A 22,469-nucleotide genomic window follows, 5' to 3' on the forward strand; every position below is an offset into this window, starting at 1 on the left:
TTACTGTTCGTTTATGGACCGCAGTGCCCGGATTGTCTAAGGGTCTCTTGACCTTATCCTTATGTCTCTGAGACTGTAAGTTCGGGTTAGAAGGCTCGCTGTCAGTGTCAGCATTGCGGCCCCTGTACAGATTGTGAAATGTGGTTGTGTGGACACTGCTGTAGGCCACCTCTGTGCTCATAAATGGAGTATAATGCACAGTAGGTGCCAGTTGAGGTTGGCCATCTTTGTGAATTTTTTTTTTTCTTAAATGCATATATTTCAAGAAAAAAAAAAAACTTTTGCAATTGAGTTTCATTAAAAATGTTGCACCATTGGCTTTACAGGCTCTCTGTTTTCCTGCACATCCTACTTGGATGCGGTCTACGGTATTAAAATCAACCGCAAGGAAATCAGATATGCATTACAAACTCCCTGTCGGACTGTCTTAACAGCTGACTGACTTGTCCTCAGTTGACTCATTCTGTAGCTAACTTCTGTTGGAGTATTGAAGGCAAACGTTGCAAAAGTTTTAGTAAAATCCGATTGCAAAAATTCTTTTTTTTTGTTTTTTTTTGTTTTTTAAGCCCCAAAGATATTCAGTAAAAAAAAAATTATCCTCAAAAGTGGACAACCTCTATAAGGAGCACCCTTTAGATTCAGTCACTGCTGTGTCATAGGTTGCCCCAGCAGGAGGACCTCCTTGGCTGCGGGTTGCCCCAGCAGGAGGACCTCCTTGGGTGCGGGTTGCCCCAGCAGGAGGACCACCTGAGTGCAGGCAGTGGTTGGGCCACAGATGTGACAAGTGCTGTATACCTGGCATGTGGATACTCTGATGAACACCCTGCACCGCGGACTGTCTCTCGGCACCCGTCATAACAGCGAGTACACAGCGCTCCGTGGTGTTTGCTCAGGATGATATTGATGGTCTCTGATTTCGCACCTGCCAGGTGTCCTTGTACATAAGTGTTTGCACATGTTGATGGCAGATGTCGGCCTCATGGGGGGGTTACGGGGCGACCATCCCCGGACGCTTAAGGTGCAAAGTCTGTTTAAACACTAGAACCGTTTTGGAACAAATACAGGATTGCTAGGATACAAATTACCAAGGAGGAGCCGCTCATCCAGAAGTAGAGGTCCGTTTTTCTTTTTACTTTATATTACAGAATTAACCTCCAAAAGTTGAATAACAGGAATTGTACAAGACCAGGTGTCCTTTACTCTCCAGAGCTGCATTCACAATTCTGCAGTCTGAAATCTTCTAGATTTCAGTGTTAGTACGAAGCTTAGACTTCCCCAGCTTCTCATTACCTTACAGTGCCTGGTGTCTGTTCTTACACCCCCACCCTGTATTATAGCAGCTGGACTGAGCTGTCAGATTTGTCCTCAGAGACTTGCTGACAGTTTCCAGTTAGAATTTTGAATGCAGCTCTGGGTTGTAATAAAGTCTAAATCCTGTATCCATTAACTCTGTATCAATCAATACTTATGTTGCTGTCCAAGCATTTCTCGTATGCCAAACCATATGTGCATCTCAGAGCCGTGCAATAGTGCTGCCAGAGAGATTCATCTGCTGTATATTGGTGCCTGCAACACCGTGTCGTCTACTTCACTGTTTTTTCATTCATGTTGCAGGTGGTCGGCTTGTACCGACTGTGCGGCTCTGCAGCTGTGAAGAAAGAACTGCGGGAAGCGTTTGAGAAGGATAGTAAATCTGTGGGGCTCTGTGAGAACGACTACCCAGACATCAACGTTATAACAGGTAGGGACCCGGTGACCCACCCCCACCCCTAAACTGGAGACCATCAGACATGTCTTTACTGTGTGTATATACTGTCATTTCACCAGCAGCATAGTGAGTGCAGCTCTGGAGTATAATACAGGATGTAACTCAGGATCAGTAATGTATGTACACTAGGGTGACCGCAAAAAATCGATGTCGCAATTTTGTCCGTCTGGACCCCACAAAACGATTCCCCTTTCCAGATATTGAGAGAGCCAAAACTTGAGCTCGATCAAACGACGTTAACCCGTGCCGCTCGTCACTCAAAGTTTGAAAAAATCCAAATTGAGGTATTTTAAGATTTAGGTATTTTGCATAGTCTGTTAGACTATAAAGAATGTGACAACAACATTGCAGAAATAGCCCTGCCCAAATTTTTGAACCATTTGTGGTATTTGAATGCAGAGTTGGTGGGATTATCGTTTTTTGATCCCACCATTACAGACAATGAAAAGTTGTTAATGGCTAATAAATTGCTCAGTAGCACAGATGAACCATCAGAGCACGCTAGGGTTGTAAAGCCAAAAGTTAGGAAAGAAAAATTAAAAGAGGTAGGAAGTAACCGACTTTAACGACCTTCTGACAAAAGATGAAGAACAAAAGCAATATGTCCTGCAAGTTGTAAGCAAATGCCGAGCATTATATTCTGACGTTTCAAAAACTACTTTAACAAAAGCTCTAGAATAGATTAGATAACTATGTAAAATTATCAACTCATGTAGGTTAGCGTGCTCTGATGGTTCATCTGTGCTACTGAGCAATTTATTAGCCATTAACAACTTTTCATTGTCTGTAATGGTGGGATCAAAAAACGATAATCCCACCAACTCTGCATTCAAATACCACAAATGGTTCGAAAATTTGGTCAGGGCTATTTCTGCAATGTTGTTGTCACATTCTTTATAGTCTAACAGACTATGCAAAATGCCTAAATCTTAAAATACCTCAATTTGGATTTTTTCAAACTTTGAGCGACGAGCGGCACGGGTTAACGTCGTTTGATCGAGCTCAAATTTTGGCTATCTCAATATCTGGAAAGGGGAATTGTTTTGTGGGGTCCAGACGAACAAGATTCCAACATTCCCCCCCCCCCCCCCCCCCATATGAGATCCGGTCACCCTAATGTACACAGTGACTGCACCAGCAGAATCGTGAGTGCAGCTCTGGGGTATAATACAGGATCAGTACAGGATCAGTAATGTAATGTATGTACACAGTGACTGCACCTGCAGAATAGTGAGTGCAGCTCTGGGGTATAATACCGAATGTAACTCAGGATCAGTAATGTATGTACACAGTGACTGCACCAGCAGAATAGTGAGTGCAGCTCTGGGGTATAATACAGGATGTAACTCAGGATCAGTAATGTAATGTGTATACACAGTGACTCCACCAGCAGAATAGTGAGTGCAGCTCTGGAGTATAATACAGGATGTAACTCAGGATCAGTAATGTAAGTACACAGTGATTGCACCAGCAGAATAGTGAGTGCAGCTCTGGAGTATAATATAGGATCAGCACAGGATCAGTAATGTATTGTATGTACACAGTGACTGCACCAGCAGAATAGTGAGTGCAGCTCTGGAGTATAATACAGGATGTAACTCAGGATAAGTAATGTAATGTAAGTACACAGTGATTGCACCAGCAGAATAGTGAGTGCAGCTCTGGAGTATAATATAGGATCAGCACAGGATCAGTAATGTAATGTATGTACACAGTGACTGCACCAGCAGAATAGTGAATGCAGCTCTGGAGTATATTACAGGATGTAACTCAGTATCCGTACAGGATATGAATTATAATGTTTAATGGTACTTAGTTTTTGTTTTGTTTTTTTTTGTTGTATCCATGGTTTTTAAAAGCTATTTCCTGGTTTAGAAAATTATTTATGATCTTGTCTCACGATGTCCTGGAGCGTATTTGGGGGTACTTAGCAGAAACTTGTCTGTGTATGGGATACTGTTGTAAGCCAGGAGCCTCTCTTCTTTTTGGGTGTCTGTATTTCCTGGGTGTTGGGCGTCATTTCCCCCGGTGTCGATGGTTTCTGCTGGATATAATGAGGGTCTCATAGTTCTGCCGTTGCATCATGTCTGCCTTCACCCATGTGAATTTGATTCCAAGTAAAGCATGTCATACACTTAACAGTTCACTGCCCCTGGAAAATGAGGAATTAATGAAGTGGATGGCACTTTTTGCTTGCTGTCTAAATTTATTTTGCGCGTTGGAGACTGCAGCATTGCCGGCCTGGCAGCGAGGGTCCGAGCAGCTTAAATCTAGAAAAAATAAGCCCGTCCTGGAACAGAGCTAATTTACCAGCTAGCTTGCGGGAGGATTAACCGAGGGCAAAGGGCATCCCCCGGGTCCTACAATATTCCTTTTGTGGAGGGATTAACACAGCAAAAGTCACTAGAGGAGGAACTTAAAAATAAAAGAGTGACACTTTGTATTGTTCATGGAGAGAAGTAATTACTGTTTTATTTGGCTCTGTCCCTTACCTTCCCAGCGGGGAGCGTTTCCTGCAGCTTTGTGGAAGTTGCCTCCAATGACAAGACGACTGTTCTCGCTTTATTGACTGTCCTGTAAATGTCAGACACCGCCGTCATAATGAGATGACGGATTTATGGGGATCTAATACAATTTGTGATAATTTGGTTGGATAGATTTTGCCGCACTGATGCTTTGTGACAATGTATCGGGACAGGACAGAGATCTGTGCTGGTGATGCCTTTTAGATTGCACAGGATTGTCTAGGCCAGATACAATTGTAGCAAACTCTCAGCTGTACGGAATGTCAGCCTCCGGATGTAAACCAAAATGTGTTCACTCCGTGACAGCCAGCAGAGGTCTTGAAAATGGGGCAGGACCCCCCACTGAGCAGAAGGAAGCTGGTCTAGAGTACTTGCTGCAGCTTCTTTATATTGAACTCTCCCGTATATGTGGCTGTGATTGGTACTTTATCTACTTTCTATCTCCCATTTGGGCTTGCGGCCGCTCCCATCACTGCATCTCCTTTATAGAAATGCTAATATGTCTGTCACCCAAGGGCCTGTTACCCTGGTGCCAGGGTCCCAATGGGCCCCTCTTGGCTTCCCGTTGGGGCCTGTTACCCTGGTGCCAGGGTCCCAATGGGCCCCTCTTGGCTTCCCGTTGGGGCCTGTTACCCTGGTGCCAGGGTCCCAATGGGCCCCTCTTGGCTTCCCGTTGGGGCCTGTTACCCTGGTGCCAGGGTCCCAATGGGCCCCTCTTGGCTTCCCGTTGGGGCCTGTTACCCTGGTGCCAGGGTCCCAATGGGCCCCTCTTGGCTTCCCGTTGGGGCCTGTTACCCTGGTGCCAGGGTCCCAATGGGCCCCTCTTGGCTTCCCGTTGGGGCCTGTTACCCTGGTGCCAGGGTCCCAATGGGCCCCTCTTCATTTTTCTTGTGATAGTGATATCAAGGCCTCGTTTTGTTTTGTTTTTTTTGTGGTACAAGCAGTAGATTTTATCTTTACTATTTTGCTGTCAATAACACTTTCTCATCCTCTTTTTTTTTTATTTTTCACGTTTCTTCATTCCTTTGGCAGGAAAAGTGATTTCTGCCATATCAATATTTTTTTTCCATAGGGTAAATTATTTCATTTGGACATTTATACACAAAATAATACCAAAAATATTAATATTTTTAGATTTTATGTTCCTAGAAAAATCGGCTGATTGTATATACTGTGCACATGTTTTATTAGCCTCGTCACCTCCCCGGGGGACTTGACCCTGCGATCACCTGCAGAACGCGCTTCAATACTGTAATCTCGCGATGTCTTGTAAAAGTAGCCGTCTCTTATGATGCAGACCGCAGCCTGTCTGCTATAACCCCACTGCATAGGGAGGGAAGACGGGACATGGGGGACTCGTAATATCTCCAACCTCTTTAATGCTGCTATCTGTATTGCAAACTGCATCCAAGGGGTTATGATTCTGATATCTGTCATGGCTTTGATCACATCCATTAGACTCTGTTCCTTACACACACACACGGGCGGGCGAGACCTCGGGCACAGCGGTCCCTGGCACAGCGGGCTGGTGGTCGCTTATCTCCCTTGATAATGGAAGGATCAGGCTGCTCAAATTCAGCATGCCTGATCCTTATCAACTCTAAATCCTCTGTAATGTTATATTGGCACCTAGTGCATAGATGGCATAATTCTAATAGGAGTGCCCACTATACGCTCCAGCGTCTCTGCCACTATCTGGACACCCCCGCTTTGTAGGGTTAATGGGTTTCTGGTTGGGGTTGCTGTCTTGTGCGGATGACTCCGCAGACCACATCCACTACAGTAACAAGTCTGCCTTTGTTTTCCAGCACAGATGGTATTTCTGTCATGCTTTTGGGGATTAGCGATTCTAGCTTGGCAGTCGTACCTCCAGCTCGCGAAACAGAGGCCTTTGATAGATTGACTTCCTGTTTGTAATTTTATTTCTTGGCAGCGCTCGGCCACGGACGCACACACAGGCTTTTCTTCTAGCAATAAAAGTGCAATGCGCCGGGCCGGTGTGACAATACGATCAGTACGAGGGTGTCACCAGAGGCGGCTCCTGCACCCTGAACTCCCTACGGCCTCAATCTCCCTCCTAAGTCCTGGGTCAGTATTAGACTTTGGAGTTGTCGGGTCATGGCTCTCCGCTTTCCTTGAAGTTGGAAGAATCCGCTTAGTTATACAGAGATGGGTCTGAGCAAACAGTATGATTTTGGGAAAAGTTCATTTTAGTAGGATTTTCTCAAGTAGGAGAAATCCCACTGAAGATCATCCCTGAATTATTCTCCAGAGCTGAATTTACAAATTCTTTAGGCTGCAGAGCTGAAATCAAAAATCAGTTTTTTTAGAGCTGAAATCAAGCAGTCTTTCCTGGCTCATTGGACAGAGCTTGCTCTGGTGATTGGGATGTAAAGTCTCTGGTGGATAATACAGGATGTAACTCAGGATCATTACTGTATGTACACAGTGAGTGCACCAGCAGAATAGTGAGTGCAGCTCTGGAGTATAATACAGGATGGAACTCAGGATCAGTAATGTAATGTATGTAGACAGTGACTGCACCAGCAGAATAGTGAGTGCAGCTCTGGAGTATAATACAGGATGGAACTCAGGATCAGTAATGTAATGTATGTAGACAGTGACTGCACCAGCAGAATAGTGAGTGCAGCTCTGGAGTATAATACAGGATGGAACTCAGGATCAGTAATGTAATGTATGTAGACAGTGACTGCACCAGCAGAATAGTGAGTGCAGCTCTGGGGTATAATACAGGATGTAACTCGGGATCAGTAATGTATAATGCAGAATATAATTCTGGACCGGTACAGAATTATTTGGAAAGTGACTCTGATTTTTGTACAGTTGGTCTATATATAATCTTTCCCATGGTCTCTTTCATTGGGACACTAGGGGGTTAGTGTCACCTCTGGTGCTCCTTTTCAGTGGTTAGACCCCATGTAATATGACACTGGGTTGTCTAATCTTCTCCCAAGGATCTATAAATATTTTACAGGCTGTCGCCATTGACCCCTTCTATCTAAATCGATTTACGGAGTGTCCCCCGTGTCTATAAATGCTTACTAGGTGTGTGTCCCCCCCCCCCCCCCCCCCCCCCCCCGTGGTACAGAAGTCCCTTTTACGTTTGTGACCCTGGGTCAGTGTGTTCTTTACTATTGCTGTAAATGGTTATGTGGAATGAAATTCACAGACCGGTGCCCCCTTTGTAGTTAATGTCGGCAGCATATGCCTCATGGATGGAAGCTTATAGTAATGTCTGTGTAGAGTCTAATTTTCTTTGTCAGGAAGACTTTTTTCATGGATTTGAGGATGCCTAACAATCTGCTGATTTTAGCGCTTACCTCCAAGGGAATGTGTCATCAGAATTTACCCATAGAAGATATTGGCAGCGCTTTATGAGCCTTATACCATCTTAAACGTTGCTGGTATTAGCAAAACTAAGGTTAATTATCCCTGCTGTCCCTGACTAGTCCAGGACCGCTTTCAATCAATGTCACTGTGCTTGGAGAAGGCATGCCCACAGCAGTGTCGCTGACATCCCCCCAGTGTGTGCGGGAGGCGGATGAGAGCAGCGGCTGCTTCTTATCCACGCACATAACAGGAAGTCACGTACCGCTGTGGGCACGCTTTTCATTCCTCCATGACGTTAATTGGCGGCAGACCTTGAGTTGTCAGGGAGAGCAGAGACAACTAAACTTAGTTTTTAAGTACTTATCATTTAGGGCTAAAACAAGCCTCATTAGTTCTCCGCATTCCTTCTAGGAGTCAATCTGGACAAACTGTTTCCTTTTTGTTGTTTGATCAGAATATTGATGGCCTATCCTTGGGTCATGTTGCCCGTGATCCAGCTTTCGGCCGATTGCTAGTGTTGTAGTGCTTGGGCCTCTTCGTTGCCTACATTTCCCCATACTATACATGAGAGGCTGCTTCTTGCAGCTTTTTCTCATTTCACTTGGTACAAAGCTGCGAGTTTCCACTTCCTGCATTCTGTGCAATCGCCACCAGAGGGAGCTGCTTACACCGATTTATTAGATGCAGTGTAAAAAATAGATGTAACCTTCACAGCTCCCCCTGGTGGTGGCAGCACACAGCTACATTTATTAGACTTGGCAGATATTGGGGATTACAGCTATAAAACATGGCCATTGGTAACCGAAAAGCGGATAAATAGGAAAAAATGTCTATCTTTTATAAGATGCTTCTGTCCCTTCTGCAGAATGACTCCGCTGCCATCTTGCAATCTGTTGCATAGCAATGTGTCATAATCCGAGACGTCCAGGAGCGGAGGCTTCTTGGGTGATTTATTTCCAGTACGTTGTGTGGGGAGGTCAAGCATGACTGCAGTCTTGTCTCCGCACTCGTGTCATAACACGACACAACCAAGAATTCCTCGCTTTCACATACTTGTGTCAGATACTCCAGGGGCTTGTGAGTGACTGTGTGACAATGGGCTCGGACTGCGGTCAATGGAGGAATTTTATCCTCAGCTAGAAGTAACCTGCAGGTTCCCGTACAGACTATTAACCCTATAAGAGCAGAATTCCTAGAATGTTTAAAAATAATCACCACCTGCTGAGCTTCCAGGTATCATCTGAGGGTGCCACCCAGCTTTCCATGGCTCCTGAGTGTAAGCGGTGGTTAGGTATGACCCTGCTGTGTACACCTCTTCAATGTAACGGCGTCAGTACGTGGTCACGCAGCTTTATTTTTAACTTTAAAGTAGAAATATGGCCGCTGTATTTCCAGGAACCACTCTCTTAAAGGGATTGTCTTGGATAAAAAAAAAAAAATATATAGAATTATTTTCTTTAACTCTTGATTTATTCTTTCCTTATAGGGGTTTTGAAGGATTACCTTAGAGAGCTCCCATCTCCGCTGATCACGAAGCAGTTGTATGAGGCAGTGCTGCACGCCATGGCGGAGAAGCCTCTCAGGATGTCGGGCAACGGCTGTGAAAATGATCCTAGAGATTCGGAGCACACCGTCGAGCTTCTGACCTGTCTGCCCAATGTGGAAAGGGTAAGAGCTGCTGCCCCTCCGCCCGCCTATCCCTTAGGGGCATATGCTGCAGATTTGTTAGAAGGTTGATGGATTTATGCAGATAATCTGAGCTTTGTTGCTCTCTGCACTAGGCCACCTTGAAGATGCTCCTGGATCATCTGAAGCTTGTTGCCTCTTACCATGAAGTGAACAAGATGACCTGCCAGAATCTGGCAGTCTGCTTTGGTCCCGTCTTGTTAAGTCAAAGACAAGAAACATCTAACCACAATAACCGCGTGTTCATTGACTCGGAGGAGCTGGCCAGCGCCTTAGACTTCAAGAAGCACATTGAGGTCCTGCACTACTTGCTGCAATTATGGCCAGGTGAGATCAGTCATGATCACATGTCTAACATTCACAGTTAGAGTACAGCTTGCAAGGTTCGGGACCGTCCGTGAGTCTCCTGCCCTGAGATGTACAGTCTGCAAGGTCGACATCGGCCGCCAGTCTCCTTCCCTGAGCTGTACTGCCTGCAAGGTCGGGACCGGCCGCCTGTCCCCTTCCCTGAGCTGTACCGCCTGCAAGGTTGGGACCGGCCGCCTGTCCCCTTCCCTGAGCTGTACCGCCTGCAAGGTTGGGACCGGCCGCCTGTCCCCTTCCCTGAGCTGTACCGCCTGCAAGGTTGGGACCGGCCGCCTGTCCCCTTCCCTGAGCTGTACCGCCTGCAAGGTTGGGACCGGCCGCCTGTCCCCTTCCCTGAGCTGTACCGCCTGCAGGGTTGGGACCGGCCGCCTGTCTCCTTCCCTGAGCTGTACCGCCTGCAAGGTTGGGAAGGGCCATGAGTCTCCTGCCCTGAGCTCAGCATCACAGTCCATACTGAGATTGTGAATTGTTTTTACAAGCATTTATATTTTGGGCTCGGTTAAAAACTTTGCTTCATTTGCCTTCTATAGCCTCTTTGTTGCACTGCTGGCTGCTGAATGAGTTCACAGATAGTCCATTAGTGAGCTCTTTCTGAACGTGAGTTTGCAACTTATTTGTTTTTTCTCTAAACTTCTTTGTGCTGATTTATATCCACAAACCTCTTCAACTTTGAGCTTCACATTGTTTTAAATTCGATGAAAATAGCTAAAAAAAAAAAACAAAAAAAACAGATGACAGGTAAAAAATCTTATATTGATGGTCACTGATTCTATGTTTAGAGGGGTGGTCCAGCATAGTGAAGACTTTGGGCGGGCAGCTCTGCTCATGCCATTTTTGTACTTGCGGTCACGTGCTGCCTATCTCATCGGCAGGTGACCACAAGTAGGTGAATGACATAACATCGGCCACACGATTACCGCCTAGAGCCAGCAAGCATCGGCAAATCCTGAGCGCCTCCTGCACGAGGCGACGCTGCTGACTGTGCACTGGGCCGCTCGCCCCTATAATCATTCATCAGCCAGTAATGTGCAGGGGGAACAAAGCCTATAGACGTCAGGCTGAGCAAAAGTGTCAAATATGATTCCAAAAATGTTTTTGCCCAAAATACATGCATTTAGGATAAAGTGTTCATATTCTCTAACCCATTCCCCTCCTTCTGATATTCAGTTTTTCGGTCCCTTTTCCCGAGCCATCACTTTTCTTTTTATTTCCCGTCACTATGGCCGTGTGAGGGTTTCTTTTTTGCAGGTCGATTTGTACTATTGAACGACACCATTGATTTTACCATATAATGTCCTGGAAAATTCCGAGTGCGGTGAAATTGCAAAAAAAAAAAAAAAAAAATGCAATTCTACAATTTGGTTTTTGGGTTTGTTTTTTTACCATGTTCACTAAATGCTAGAACTGACCTGCCATTATGATTCTCCAGGTCATTGAGTTCACAGATACCAAACTTTTCTAGGTTCTTTAAGTAATAGAAGAAAAAAAAGTGCCATTTTCGGAGACCTGTAGCATCGCCATTTTTCATTATCTGGGGCTGGGTGCTGAGCTGGCATTTTTTATACCATTTTGGGGGTAGATACAATGTTTTGATTGTCTGTTATTTAATTTTATTGCAATATTGCAGCTACCAAAAAATGTAATTTTGGCATTTAGATTTTCTCATTACACCGTTTACCAATCAGATTAATTCTTTTTATATTTTGACACATTGGACATTTCTGAATTCATGGATAAAATAAAAAAACATTTGTTATTTTGAATGGAGGGTGATATCGACTTTTTTTTTTTTTTTTTACCTTTTTGTTTTACTTGCTTCAATAGTCCCCTTAGAAGACTTAAAGCTGTGATCTTCCGATTGCTTGTGCTACATATAGCAGGGCCACGAGCCGGCGTTCATAGCAGATCTGCAATGACACAGGGGTCTTCTGTAGACCACCTGGCTGTCATGCCAACCCATCGGCGCCCAGTGATCATGTCACAGGCGCCAGTGGTCGGAGTTAGTGACAACGCACTTTCAGCACGCGCATGTTAAATGCCCCTGTTAGAAATTGACAGCTGCATTTAACATAACAGCCATGGGTGGATCGTGATTCCACCTGCGGCTGTTAGGGGGCACATGTCAGCTGATCAGATCAGCTATCCTGTGTTGGAATAGAGGAATAGATATGGGCTCACCGCCGGGGGCTGCACCAAACAGGGGGAGGCAACCTATGATGTACCTATTTTTCGTAAAGGGGTTAAATCTGTGTTAATATTTAGCGGTCTTCGGACTCATCTGTGATCAGGGAGGGCTTTATCTGATCAATCAAGATGCACATGTTTATAAAGCAAAATACTGTATTCTATAGTCTTAACTAACAAGGTTCAAAGGGAACCGGACAGTGGATTTATGCAGCCCGAACCACGGGGCAGGCGCTGTTGTTGTACCGGTTGGTTTTACTATGAAACTCGGCGGCATTTCATAGAGAACCTACGTTTATAAGCCGTCCGGGGGCCCATCTGGCTCAGTGACTAAGACAAAAGGCCGGTGGCCTGGGTGCAGGGAGAAGCCGACACCTTTTTGCACTCGTCATCCAAGCAGCTTGGTCGTCCCCTTCAGCTTTTAAATGTCTGTTTGAGACGGCACAAAATTCACTGTTTGGTTCCCTTTAAATGCACATGTCCAAGATCTCACTCTGTGGCCGTGGATAAAGCAGGTTGTGGTGTTTGCACACAGGCAGGTGACACGCTGGTGTACATGAGCAGCCATAGTGCAGGTAACAAGTCATTGCCCGGTGTGGAGTGCTGGGCCGGCATGCTGAGTGCATGGCAGTGAGTGCGGTCTGTGCCCTGCTGTGCCATGGCAGAGCGTCGTTTCTATGTGGTGATGCCAGGCCTTGCGCTGTTTTGTGTCATCCCTTACCAGTTGGAAGCATGCAGCCTCACAGATGAGTGGCAGCGCCCGGCCCTGAATGCCTGAAGCAAGAGGCTGACCCTTCTGCATAGTGCTTGACGCCATGTACCAGCTGTGACTCTGCGGCCGGTGTGTGCCGTGCCCTGAGCTAATCCAGACACTAACCCATCAGGGACCCTAACGGCCTTAATCCATGTGGCCGGCATGTATCCTACTCCATAGAGGCATGTTTTTTTTGTTTTTTTGTTTTTTTATATTCTTGGGTTTTTTTGGCTCTGATCTGCAAGGATTGGATTTGCATTGTGACTTTAATCCATTTATCGTTCTTAACTTTTTTTTTTTTTTTTTATAGTTTTCTGATTTGTAATTTCATTTTTTTTGTTTTGCAGTGAAGAGTGAATCTTCCAAAGAAGCCCCCCCGAGCAATGTCCAGACAGAATCGCAGCCGTGTCTGCGCAGAAAGAAGCCAAGGCCGCAAATGCTGAATCTGAACAGCTCGGACGTGTCCGGAGTGCTGCGGCCGAGAGCCGCCCGACTGGACAGTCCCTCCAGCAACCGCTATGCTGGAGACTGGAGCAGCTGTCAGGGCAGCTATCTAATGACTTCACCAAAAGAGGAGGCGGACTATGCGGACATCCCCTCCGAGACCCCCGGCGAGGCCACCTCTGTACGGACTGAAGGGACCGATAAGCCTCTTACAGCCAAAGACCATCCGCTCTGCATCCTGATACCTCAAGGCGGATCAGAGGAGCCGGATGTCAACCTCCACGACCTGCAGGAAAGTATCGACACCCTGATAGGAAACCTGGAGAGAGAACTTAGCAAAAATAAATTAAATGCCGCCGTGTAAACTTTTCTGCCCGTCATTATCTCTTCTCATTAGAAGAAACCTTCCCCCATTAACCCTATGAGGGTCTATTAGTGTACATCCGTCTGGTGGGAGTGTGCACTGGAGCACAGCCGCCCCTCCTGCCTTCCTGCCGTGTACAAGGCAGGATTTCCAGGAAACAGTTAGTCGGTACGTATCCTCTTAGAGGAAAACATAGTGGCTGCCGGCTCAGTGACACAGCAACCGGGGGTCATGTACGGACGGCCTCGACACGTTACTGCCGCTGCTGCTGGTCTGCCGGTGAAAAACAGAACTGACACTTTTTTTAAAAACAGAAAATTTTATATATATTTTTATTCTAACCTGACCTGCGGCAGCAATTAAATATCTGTCACTACTTACTATGTAATTTATGGTATCTTATGGTTGAGAGAGGAAAAAATGGAAGTACCCAAGTGCCTGGTGTCTAGACAGCAGCCCCCTGACATGGAGGGGCTGCTGGGACGATACCTGCAATGTGACCTCACACATGGCTGAAATGTAAATGAGGCAGAACCATACACCGTAGATGAACGTCAGCAGAGGCCGCTGGTTTTTGGTGGCACCAGATGCCCATCTGTGTATGGCGGTGGTCATTGACTAGTGCCAGCTGTCTAGGGAAAGGAGGGTCGGGTTGATGGATTTCAGCATGTCCAACCCTATTCTCTAGAAAGATGAGGTGCGTGGTGTCTCCTCTTACCCCTTTAAGAACATGTGCTAAGTCTAAGAGTTTGGGGAAGACCACCATCTAAGGTGTATGGCGTGCCTTGTGTATTTCTTGTCCTGCCAGAGACCTCCCTTATGGCTGCAGTCAGTCATTGCTCCGTTACTTTTCACGTCTTACCTGGAGTCTTCCAGTGGGGTCAGGTCTGTATGGACCGGATGACTGTGTCCATCTGCAGGTCCTGTTAGAGCCCAATATGCAGTACTATTCTGCCTATAACCAGTGACGTCCTGTATTTTCCAAGGTACCTGAAATAATGATGCCTTTTATAAATATATATATATATATATATAAATATATAGAGAAAACGCTAAATATACGACAAAATAATTCATGTGGCTATTTAATGATGTTATATATAATGTACATAGAAAAATCTATAATAATGTACAATTGTTTCATATTGTGAATATTATAAAGGTGCGAGGCGCCTCCGCTTATACATGGGACACGGCGTTCCGGTTATTAACATTTCTGACCTTTTATGATCGTTTCCAGCATCTTGTCAGCCACCGGCATGATGGGAGTTGTAGTCTCGCGGCAACTAAAGAGTCGCATCTTGCCTCCACTACATCCGTGGGATCCAATCTGTGACTGAGTCTTTGCTGCAAAACTACAACTTTCGCCACGCAACGGACATCTGAAATGTTGACGTTTTGCAGAAGTCGGACCCAGTTCCTATTAATCTAGTCGTGTCGGCCATTGCGGTGCCTCCCAAAATGTAGGGTCAGGGATCTGCTATAATGAAGAAATACCAGACTCCCTGCTGGGACGTAACATGGCATTACCGTCTTTCTGGACCGGCATGCTGGGAGTTGTAGTCTGCCAACTGCTAGAAGGCCACTTCCATCAGCAGGGGATTATGGAACGGCAGAAAGGAGCCAGGTATGATTTTTCTTACTCTATTTTTGTACAGACAGAATATTTTTTACGCAGCGAGTGCCACGTTGTAACCTATTAGAAGTGTCCTCTTTCGGCCGCACCGCTCACGCCGCCGCGCTGTAAGGTCCCACTTCCGGTAAATTGTTTACACCATCCAATGTGAACTCATGACATGTAGAAAGGCGGAAAAGCCTCCAATGTATTTTCTACTTTGTAATTTATATAAAATCTATATATACTGTATATATTTGTTCCTTGTATTCCACAACTGTTACAATACAAACGTAATATCTAACGTCTGGTCTGGTTCTTGGGGGGTGATAGGAAGGGGACGTCCGGGGTCTCTAGCTGCTCAAAAGGGGTCAGAAATGGCCGATCGGGTGTATTTTTGGCTATTTCTTGAAAAATATATTCAAACGGTCTGACAATTTTGGATATGTCAAGTGTGAATTCTTCAATTATAATTGCAGGGCATGATCAATTGTTTGCCACTTTTTTTGGAACCATTCTTTATAAGTAAAGGAGTAATCCGGCTCCTCTCGAGGTAATTGGGGCCACCGACCTCATCGGTGCAGACATCTGCCAACTTGCAAACGTGATCAGCAGGTATCGTTCACCCGTCCCAGTCATTAGAGTGGGGTCGGTATGAGATGGCTTTACCAGGGACTTTACTGGTCCTGCAAAATTGGCAGAGCCAGCAGATTATCCCTTTTAAGAGGTTTAATGGACCTGTTTAGGATTGCTCAGGCTTCCTATAATCTGCGCCGTTGCTGGTACAACCTCAGTCTAGGACACATTGGGATCTGCTGTGTGACCAAGTAAGAGGAGGTTGGTAAAGGACGCTGTATACATCCAGGTGTGGGGAGCTCCACCTAGTGGTGGCTGCAGGCAGTTAACTATTGTACTGCATACAAGACATTTTAATGGCTGTGAAGAGCCATGGTTACGTGGGTGAAATATTTGTCCAAATTAATATCCCCTATGTAAGGTGACTTACTGTGTGCTGACACCATTTTAGAGTATTCTTTTCACTACAACTTTTTATAAAGTGTTTCTATATGATCTAGCAAAAAAAGTGTTGCCTATAATAATGATACACACTGGTGATGCTCAACTTGTGACTTTTTGCAAAAACGATTACTCCCCGCACGCTGGGATTTGTAGACTTTGTGATATCTGTAGAGCCTCAGGTTGGGGGTGACCGCAGTACACCACGGTACAATGTATACACTGGGCTTTTACCATTATGCAGCTTTCCAGAATACAAACATCTTTCCTTATGAGAACTGGGTTTTCACAGTTCCTTCTTCGTTGTCTTTCTTCAACCCCCGACTGATCAGCGCGGAGCTCTCCAGCGCCAACTATGTGCCGTACTCTCGGCTTATCTCCTCTTCATTCTGCTTTTTTTTTTTTTTTTTACTGTGCCGGTGTAGAGATTTCCTACAGACAGAAACAAAACATGATTATGCCATATTAATCATACTCAGCGATTTCTAATCTCATCCGATCTGAATATTTATAGACCTAAAAACAAGTAGACGTGACGGCCCAAGAACTCCGAGCAGGGGCTGAGCGGATGTTGTTGAGCGAGAGACACGCTCTTCTCTGCCGCCTGAAATATTCCAAATAAGTGACTGACCTCCTGTCCAATAATAGACAATGGGGAAAGCTAACCAAGCCACCAGGAAAAAGAGTAATATACAGTGCCTACAAGTAGTATTAAACCCCCTGCAGATTTAGCAGGTTTGATAAGATGCAAATAAGTTAGAGCCTTCAAACTTCACACAAGAGCAGGATTTATTAACAGATGCATAAATCTTACAAACCAAAAAGTTATGTTGCTCAGTTAAATTTTAATAAATTTTAAACATAAAAGTGTGGGTCAATTATTATTCAACCCCTAGGTTTAATATTTTGTGGAATAACCCTTGTTTGCAATTACAGCTAATAATCGTCTTTTATAAGACCTGATCAGGCCGGCACAGGTCTCTGGAGTTATCTTGGCCCACTCCTCCATGCAGATCTTCTCCAAGTTATCTAGGTTCTTTGGGTGTCTCATGTGGACTTTAATCTTGAGCTCCTTCCACAAGTTTTCAATTGGGTTAAGGTCAGGAGACTGACTAGGCCACTCCAACACCTTGATTTTTTCCCTCTTGAACCAGTCTGTCTCAGAGTCCTCCAAGTGATCATGAGCAAACTGTAGACGAGCCTTGACATGACGCTTTGAAAGTTAAGGTACCTTACGGGCTCGTCTGGAACGGAGACCATTGCGGTGGAGTACATTACTTATGGTATTGACTGAAACCAATGTCCCCACTGCCATGAGATCTTCCCGGAGCTCCTTCCTTGTTGTCCTTGGGTTAGCCTTGACTCTTCGGACAAGCCTGGCCTTGGCACGGGAGGAAACTTTCAAAGGCTGTCCAGGCCGTGGAAGGCTAACAGTAGTTCCATAAGCCTTCCACTTCCGGATGATGCTCCCAACAGTGGAGACAGGTAGGCCCAACTCCTTGGAAAGGGTTTTGTACCCCTTGCCAGCCTTGTGACCCTCCACGATCTTGTCTCTGATGGCCTTGGAATGCTCCTTTGTCTTTGCCATGTTGACCATGTATGAGTGCTGTTCACAAGTTTGGGGAGGGTCTTAAATAGTCAGAAAAGGCTGGAAAAAGAGATAATTAATCCAAACATGTGAAGCTCATTGTTCTTTGTGCCTGAAATACTTCTTAATACTTTAGGGGAACCAAACAGAATTCTGGTGGTTTGAGGGGTTGAATAATAAATGACCTTCTGAATAAACTTTTCACAAATTAAAAAAAAAATAAACAAAGAAATAACATTCTTTTTTGCTGCAGTGCATTTCACACTTCCAGGCTGATCTACAGTCCAAATGTCACAATGCCAAGTTAATTCCAAATGTGTAAACCTGCAGGGGGTTGAATACTACTTGTAGGCACTGTATTTATAAACAACCTGAGGCACAAAATTTTTAATTTTGCAGAAAAATATTTATTAACATGGAACATGAAAAATACAGAGTCCCCAACGTTTCAGCTAAACTAAGCCTTTATCAAGGGTTTGTCTATAAAAAAGAGTAACCATAACATATAGTCAATATAATATGTTGGGAAAATTTTCATTGTCATACAAAATCAATTCATTAATCAGATTATATATATATAGATATTTTTTGCCAACATAAATAAGAAAGAAATAATTCCATCCGGTAGGTGTCATAATTTTCTGTTAAGAAAACACATCACATATGTAAGTACAGTATCACTTGCGCAACATGTTTCAGACAGAATATGGCGTATTAGCGAAGATAATCAGAAAATCTGACATCTGTCAGTATAGTAAAGAAATATAAAAACAAAAAATGGGGGAACAAAGAAGAAAAAAACGGGAAAAAGGATATTTAGACGATAAATCCATTATGAATAATTGTTCAATACCTTGTTACAGCATATTAAGTCTGAAAAAAATAAATATACGCATATATATATATACACACACATATGGACATACAATGTATAAATATATCCCCATTTCTATATATAATCGGATCAAAAACACAATAAATGTACATATACACACATACTCATATACATACACAAATACACCCAAACATAAATCAACATGTATGCACAAAAATATATGCCCGCATCAAATACACGCATATATCTGTGTGCCAAATAACGTATCCTAACCTAATAAGGAATAGAGGTTAAACACCTACACTAAGATCGGCATAATTCTATGAAAAAGGGGGGATCAATAGAAAACTTCATATTCTCTATTAAGGCCATGGGGTTCTAATGTCTGAAGAACAAAAATCCAATAGGCTTCTCTCTCCTTTAATTTTTGTATCCTATTTCCACCTCTTCACCTGTGGTACATGCTCTTGATACCGGAGTTGGGAAATGTTATGGTTATGAGAGAGAAAATGTGCCGGAATAGGTAACAAAGTTCTCTTGCAACGAATAGTCCATTTATGTTGTGAAATACGGTCCCGGATATGTTGTGTAGTCTCCCCAACATATCCGAGACCGCATGGACATTTAATCAAATAAACAACATAAGTAGAATCACAGCTAAAGTAATCCCTAATTGGGAAGATCTCTCCTGATCTAGGATGACTAAAGGTATCTCCTTTCATGATGTTAGAACACTGTAAACAGTGTAGACAAGGGAATGTCCCTTTGCGTTGAGATCTAATAAATTTGTTTATTCGTCATCCGTGTACTACCAACATCAGCCCTCACCAAAAGGTTACGTAAGTTGGGAGATTTCTTTTGACAAATCAGAGGAAAATTTTGCAACTCTGGAATAGAGGGATAAGATTCGGAAAGAACAGGCCAATGTTGGCGAATAATTTTGTGAATCAGATACATAAAGGGATGGTATGTATTCACAAAGGCAACCCTCTTCATCTTGATAGTAGGTTTGGGTTCTGACCCTAAAGATTGTGTCAGAAGAGAATCAGGGTATCCTCGGGAGATAAACTTTAATTTCATTTCACTAAAACAGAGACTCCGCTTAGATACATCAGAAACAATCCTATTGACTCTAAGGAGCTGTGATTTAGGAAGAGATCTCTTAATGTGCTTAGGATGACAACTGGTGAAATGCAAGAGACTGTTTCTATCCGTCGGTTTCACAAAAAGGTCTGTAGAGAGAGAACCATCATTTCCCTTAATTACTTTTGTATCCAAGAAGGATACAGACTCAAGATTGTGCTGCATAGTGAATGACAAACCGTCAATCTTTGAATTAATATCCTGAAAAAAAACGTTTCCAAAGAAAACAAATCTCCTGACCAAATGAAAAAAATATCATCTATATACCTCTTCCAAAGTATAACATACTTGGCAATGGGAATAAACAAAATCCAGTTCGAATTCCGCCATAAAAATATTGGCGTAGGGGGGGGCGCCACATTTGACCCCATAGCCGTTCCACTTACTTGAATAAAAAATTTATCCTCAAAAAGGAAAGTTTTTTGTAAGAACGATCGTTAGAATAGAGATACAAAAAGTTTTAACATCATCTGAAAAATTAGTGTTCCTGTCCAAAAAATTTTTAACCGCTTAAATACCTCTCATATGGTCAATGCTGGTATACAAACTCGTTACATCAAGAGTAACCAAATAACAATTCTTAGGAACCCCATTAAGTGCCCTTATACTGGATAGGAAATGTGACGTATCCCTTAACCATGAGGGAATAAGTTGCAGAAGAGGATAAAGAATTTTTTTTTTCAAGAACTATTGATAACGGTGACAATGAGTTAGTGGAGGCAACAATAGGTCTTCCAGGAGGACGTGTCAAATCTTTGTGTATTTTTGGTAGTGTGTAAAATACTGGTATAATCGGGTGAGAATTAATTAAAAATTCACTCAGTTTGGTATCAATGACACCTAATGATATATCATTTTTTATCGTTTCTTGTATCTCAGACATAATGGAGGAGGATGGATCAATAGGAACAGATTGATAAACACTATGATTACTTAGTGGGGAATAGATCTCGTCAATGTAGTATTGTCTATCCATTATTACAATTGATCCACCCTTGTCGGCTGGTTTCACAATCAACTGTTTATTTCTAAACAGACCATCTATAGCAATACGTTCAGACCCCGACATGTTGTTTGAAATACGGTAGCGACCACCATGAATTTCATGTATTTTATTCTCTACGTCTTTTTTAACCAGACTAATACATGTCTCGACCGGATGATAAGACCTGGGAGGCATAAAATTACTAGGTTTATACAAGTTAAGTTGTTTCAGGGTCAACATATTTACATTATACTCAAGCGAAGGAACCTCCTCCTGTCCAAGTAATGGAGGACCACGGTGCTCTCTGCACCCCCAAATCTTAGGTTTATCCTCACAAGTGCCAACTAGTGTTGAGTGAACCTGGTTGGATAAGGTATTATCTGAGCATGCTCGGGTGCGAACCAAATGTGTTCAAATAATATGTTCGAGCGGCTGTTCGACAGGCGCAACACATGCAGGGATTGCCTTGAACGTATTATTCAAGCACGCCGAAGACCCTCGGTTAGCACTCGAGCATGCTCAGATAACTCCTTATCCCAGCATGTTCACTCATCACTAATACCCATGATTTTCCTGGCATGTTACCATCACGTTACAGATGCAAAACGGGCAAAATTGTTGGAACTGACACTAAAGAGCCAGGGCTGAAGCTGGCACAGACGTGTGGTGAATCAGGTTGATTTTCTATAAAATTCACCCACAATTTATAGGGATTTGGTTTTTTTTTTTTTTTGGGGGGGGGGGGGGGGAGATAAATAGGAACCAATATGCTGCTTATGTCCCCCCCTCCCCACCGACACTCATTCTATAGATTTAAAGGGGTTGTCCACCTTAAGGGTATGTGCACACGGTGCAGATTCTGGTGCAGTTCAGCAGATTTGGCCCTGCAGAACTGCAAGTGATGTACAGTCCCATTTAAGGCTATGTAAAACAAAAAACGCTGTGCACATACTGCAGATTTTTCTGCGCAGATTTAAAACTGCAGCATGTCACTACTTTTGTTCAGTTCTGCAGCAGTTTTTCATCTGCTCCATTATAGAAATCTGCACTAAATCTGCATGTAATACGCAGGTCATTTTACCTGCAGATTTAGCAAAATCTGCGCGGAAAATTCCACAGCAGAATCCGCACCGTGTGCACACAGCATAAAGAATAGAAGGACACAGTGCGAATGCCCTGCTCCTACCATCACCCATACTCGGGACCTCGAGGAATCGGTGGAAATCTGCAATGAGTGCTAAAGCCATTTTCCCAATGTAACGTGTATCTCCGGATGTGTCCCTGTTTCCGGCGTGTGCACAGAGCCGTGCAGCCTGTGTTATTGGGTTCCACGCTCCGGCGCTATTTCACGCCTCGTGCCATCTAAACGGGCACGTGTGGTTGGTATAGAAACAGAAGAGGGTTTGTCAAAACATTCCTGTTCTTTCAGCACCGACTCCTGGTTAATAACACCACAAAGATCCAAAAAAAGGGAGAAAAGCAAACATTGTGCAAGGCCATAGCCGGCCGGATCAAATAGCAGCGGCGGCAATAAAATGACACTTAAAGTACTTAAGATATAATGAAGCCGTCCTTGTATCACCCTGATGTAAGGCCCATGGGATCTGTAACACACGGAGGGTCCTACTGTCGTCGGCCAGGAAATGCTGCAATGGATCAGACTGTGACACGCAAATTCAGGGGTCTCAAACTCTGCTGGGGTTTTGGGCCACATTCTTTGCAGGATGAGATGACTTTAGTGATGCCATATCTTTTTCTATACACCTTTTTTATATTTTTTTTTTTTTTTTCTTTTAACTTGCATTCCTCATGGGTTATGATACACTTTTATACCTTGAGTCATT

The 22,469-nt window shown here is 44.0% G+C and overlaps 1 protein-coding gene across 2 annotated transcripts in view; it reads left to right on the forward strand.

The window, feature by feature from the left end:
• SYDE2 (synapse defective Rho GTPase homolog 2) overlaps positions 1–15,361 on the forward strand; it is a 32,017-nt gene extending 16,656 nt beyond the window's left edge. For both annotated transcript variants that reach the window (XM_073544409.1, XM_073544408.1), the window contains exons 4-7: positions 1,615–1,741; positions 9,131–9,312; positions 9,426–9,657; positions 12,982–15,361. In XM_073544409.1, coding sequence (XP_073400510.1) covers positions 1,615–1,741; positions 9,131–9,312; positions 9,426–9,657; positions 12,982–13,442 — 1,002 coding nt within the window. In that variant the 3' untranslated portion in view covers positions 13,443–15,361. The remainder of the gene's footprint in view (positions 1–1,614; positions 1,742–9,130; positions 9,313–9,425; positions 9,658–12,981) is intronic.
• The last annotated feature ends 7,108 nt before the right edge of the window (positions 15,362–22,469 follow it).

The sequence above is a fragment of the Dendrobates tinctorius genome, unplaced genomic scaffold (genome assembly GCF_039654945.1).
Source record: "Dendrobates tinctorius isolate UK_male_01 unplaced genomic scaffold, ASM3965494v1 ptg000138l, whole genome shotgun sequence".
Classification (NCBI taxonomy): domain Eukaryota; kingdom Metazoa; phylum Chordata; class Amphibia; order Anura; family Dendrobatidae; genus Dendrobates; species Dendrobates tinctorius.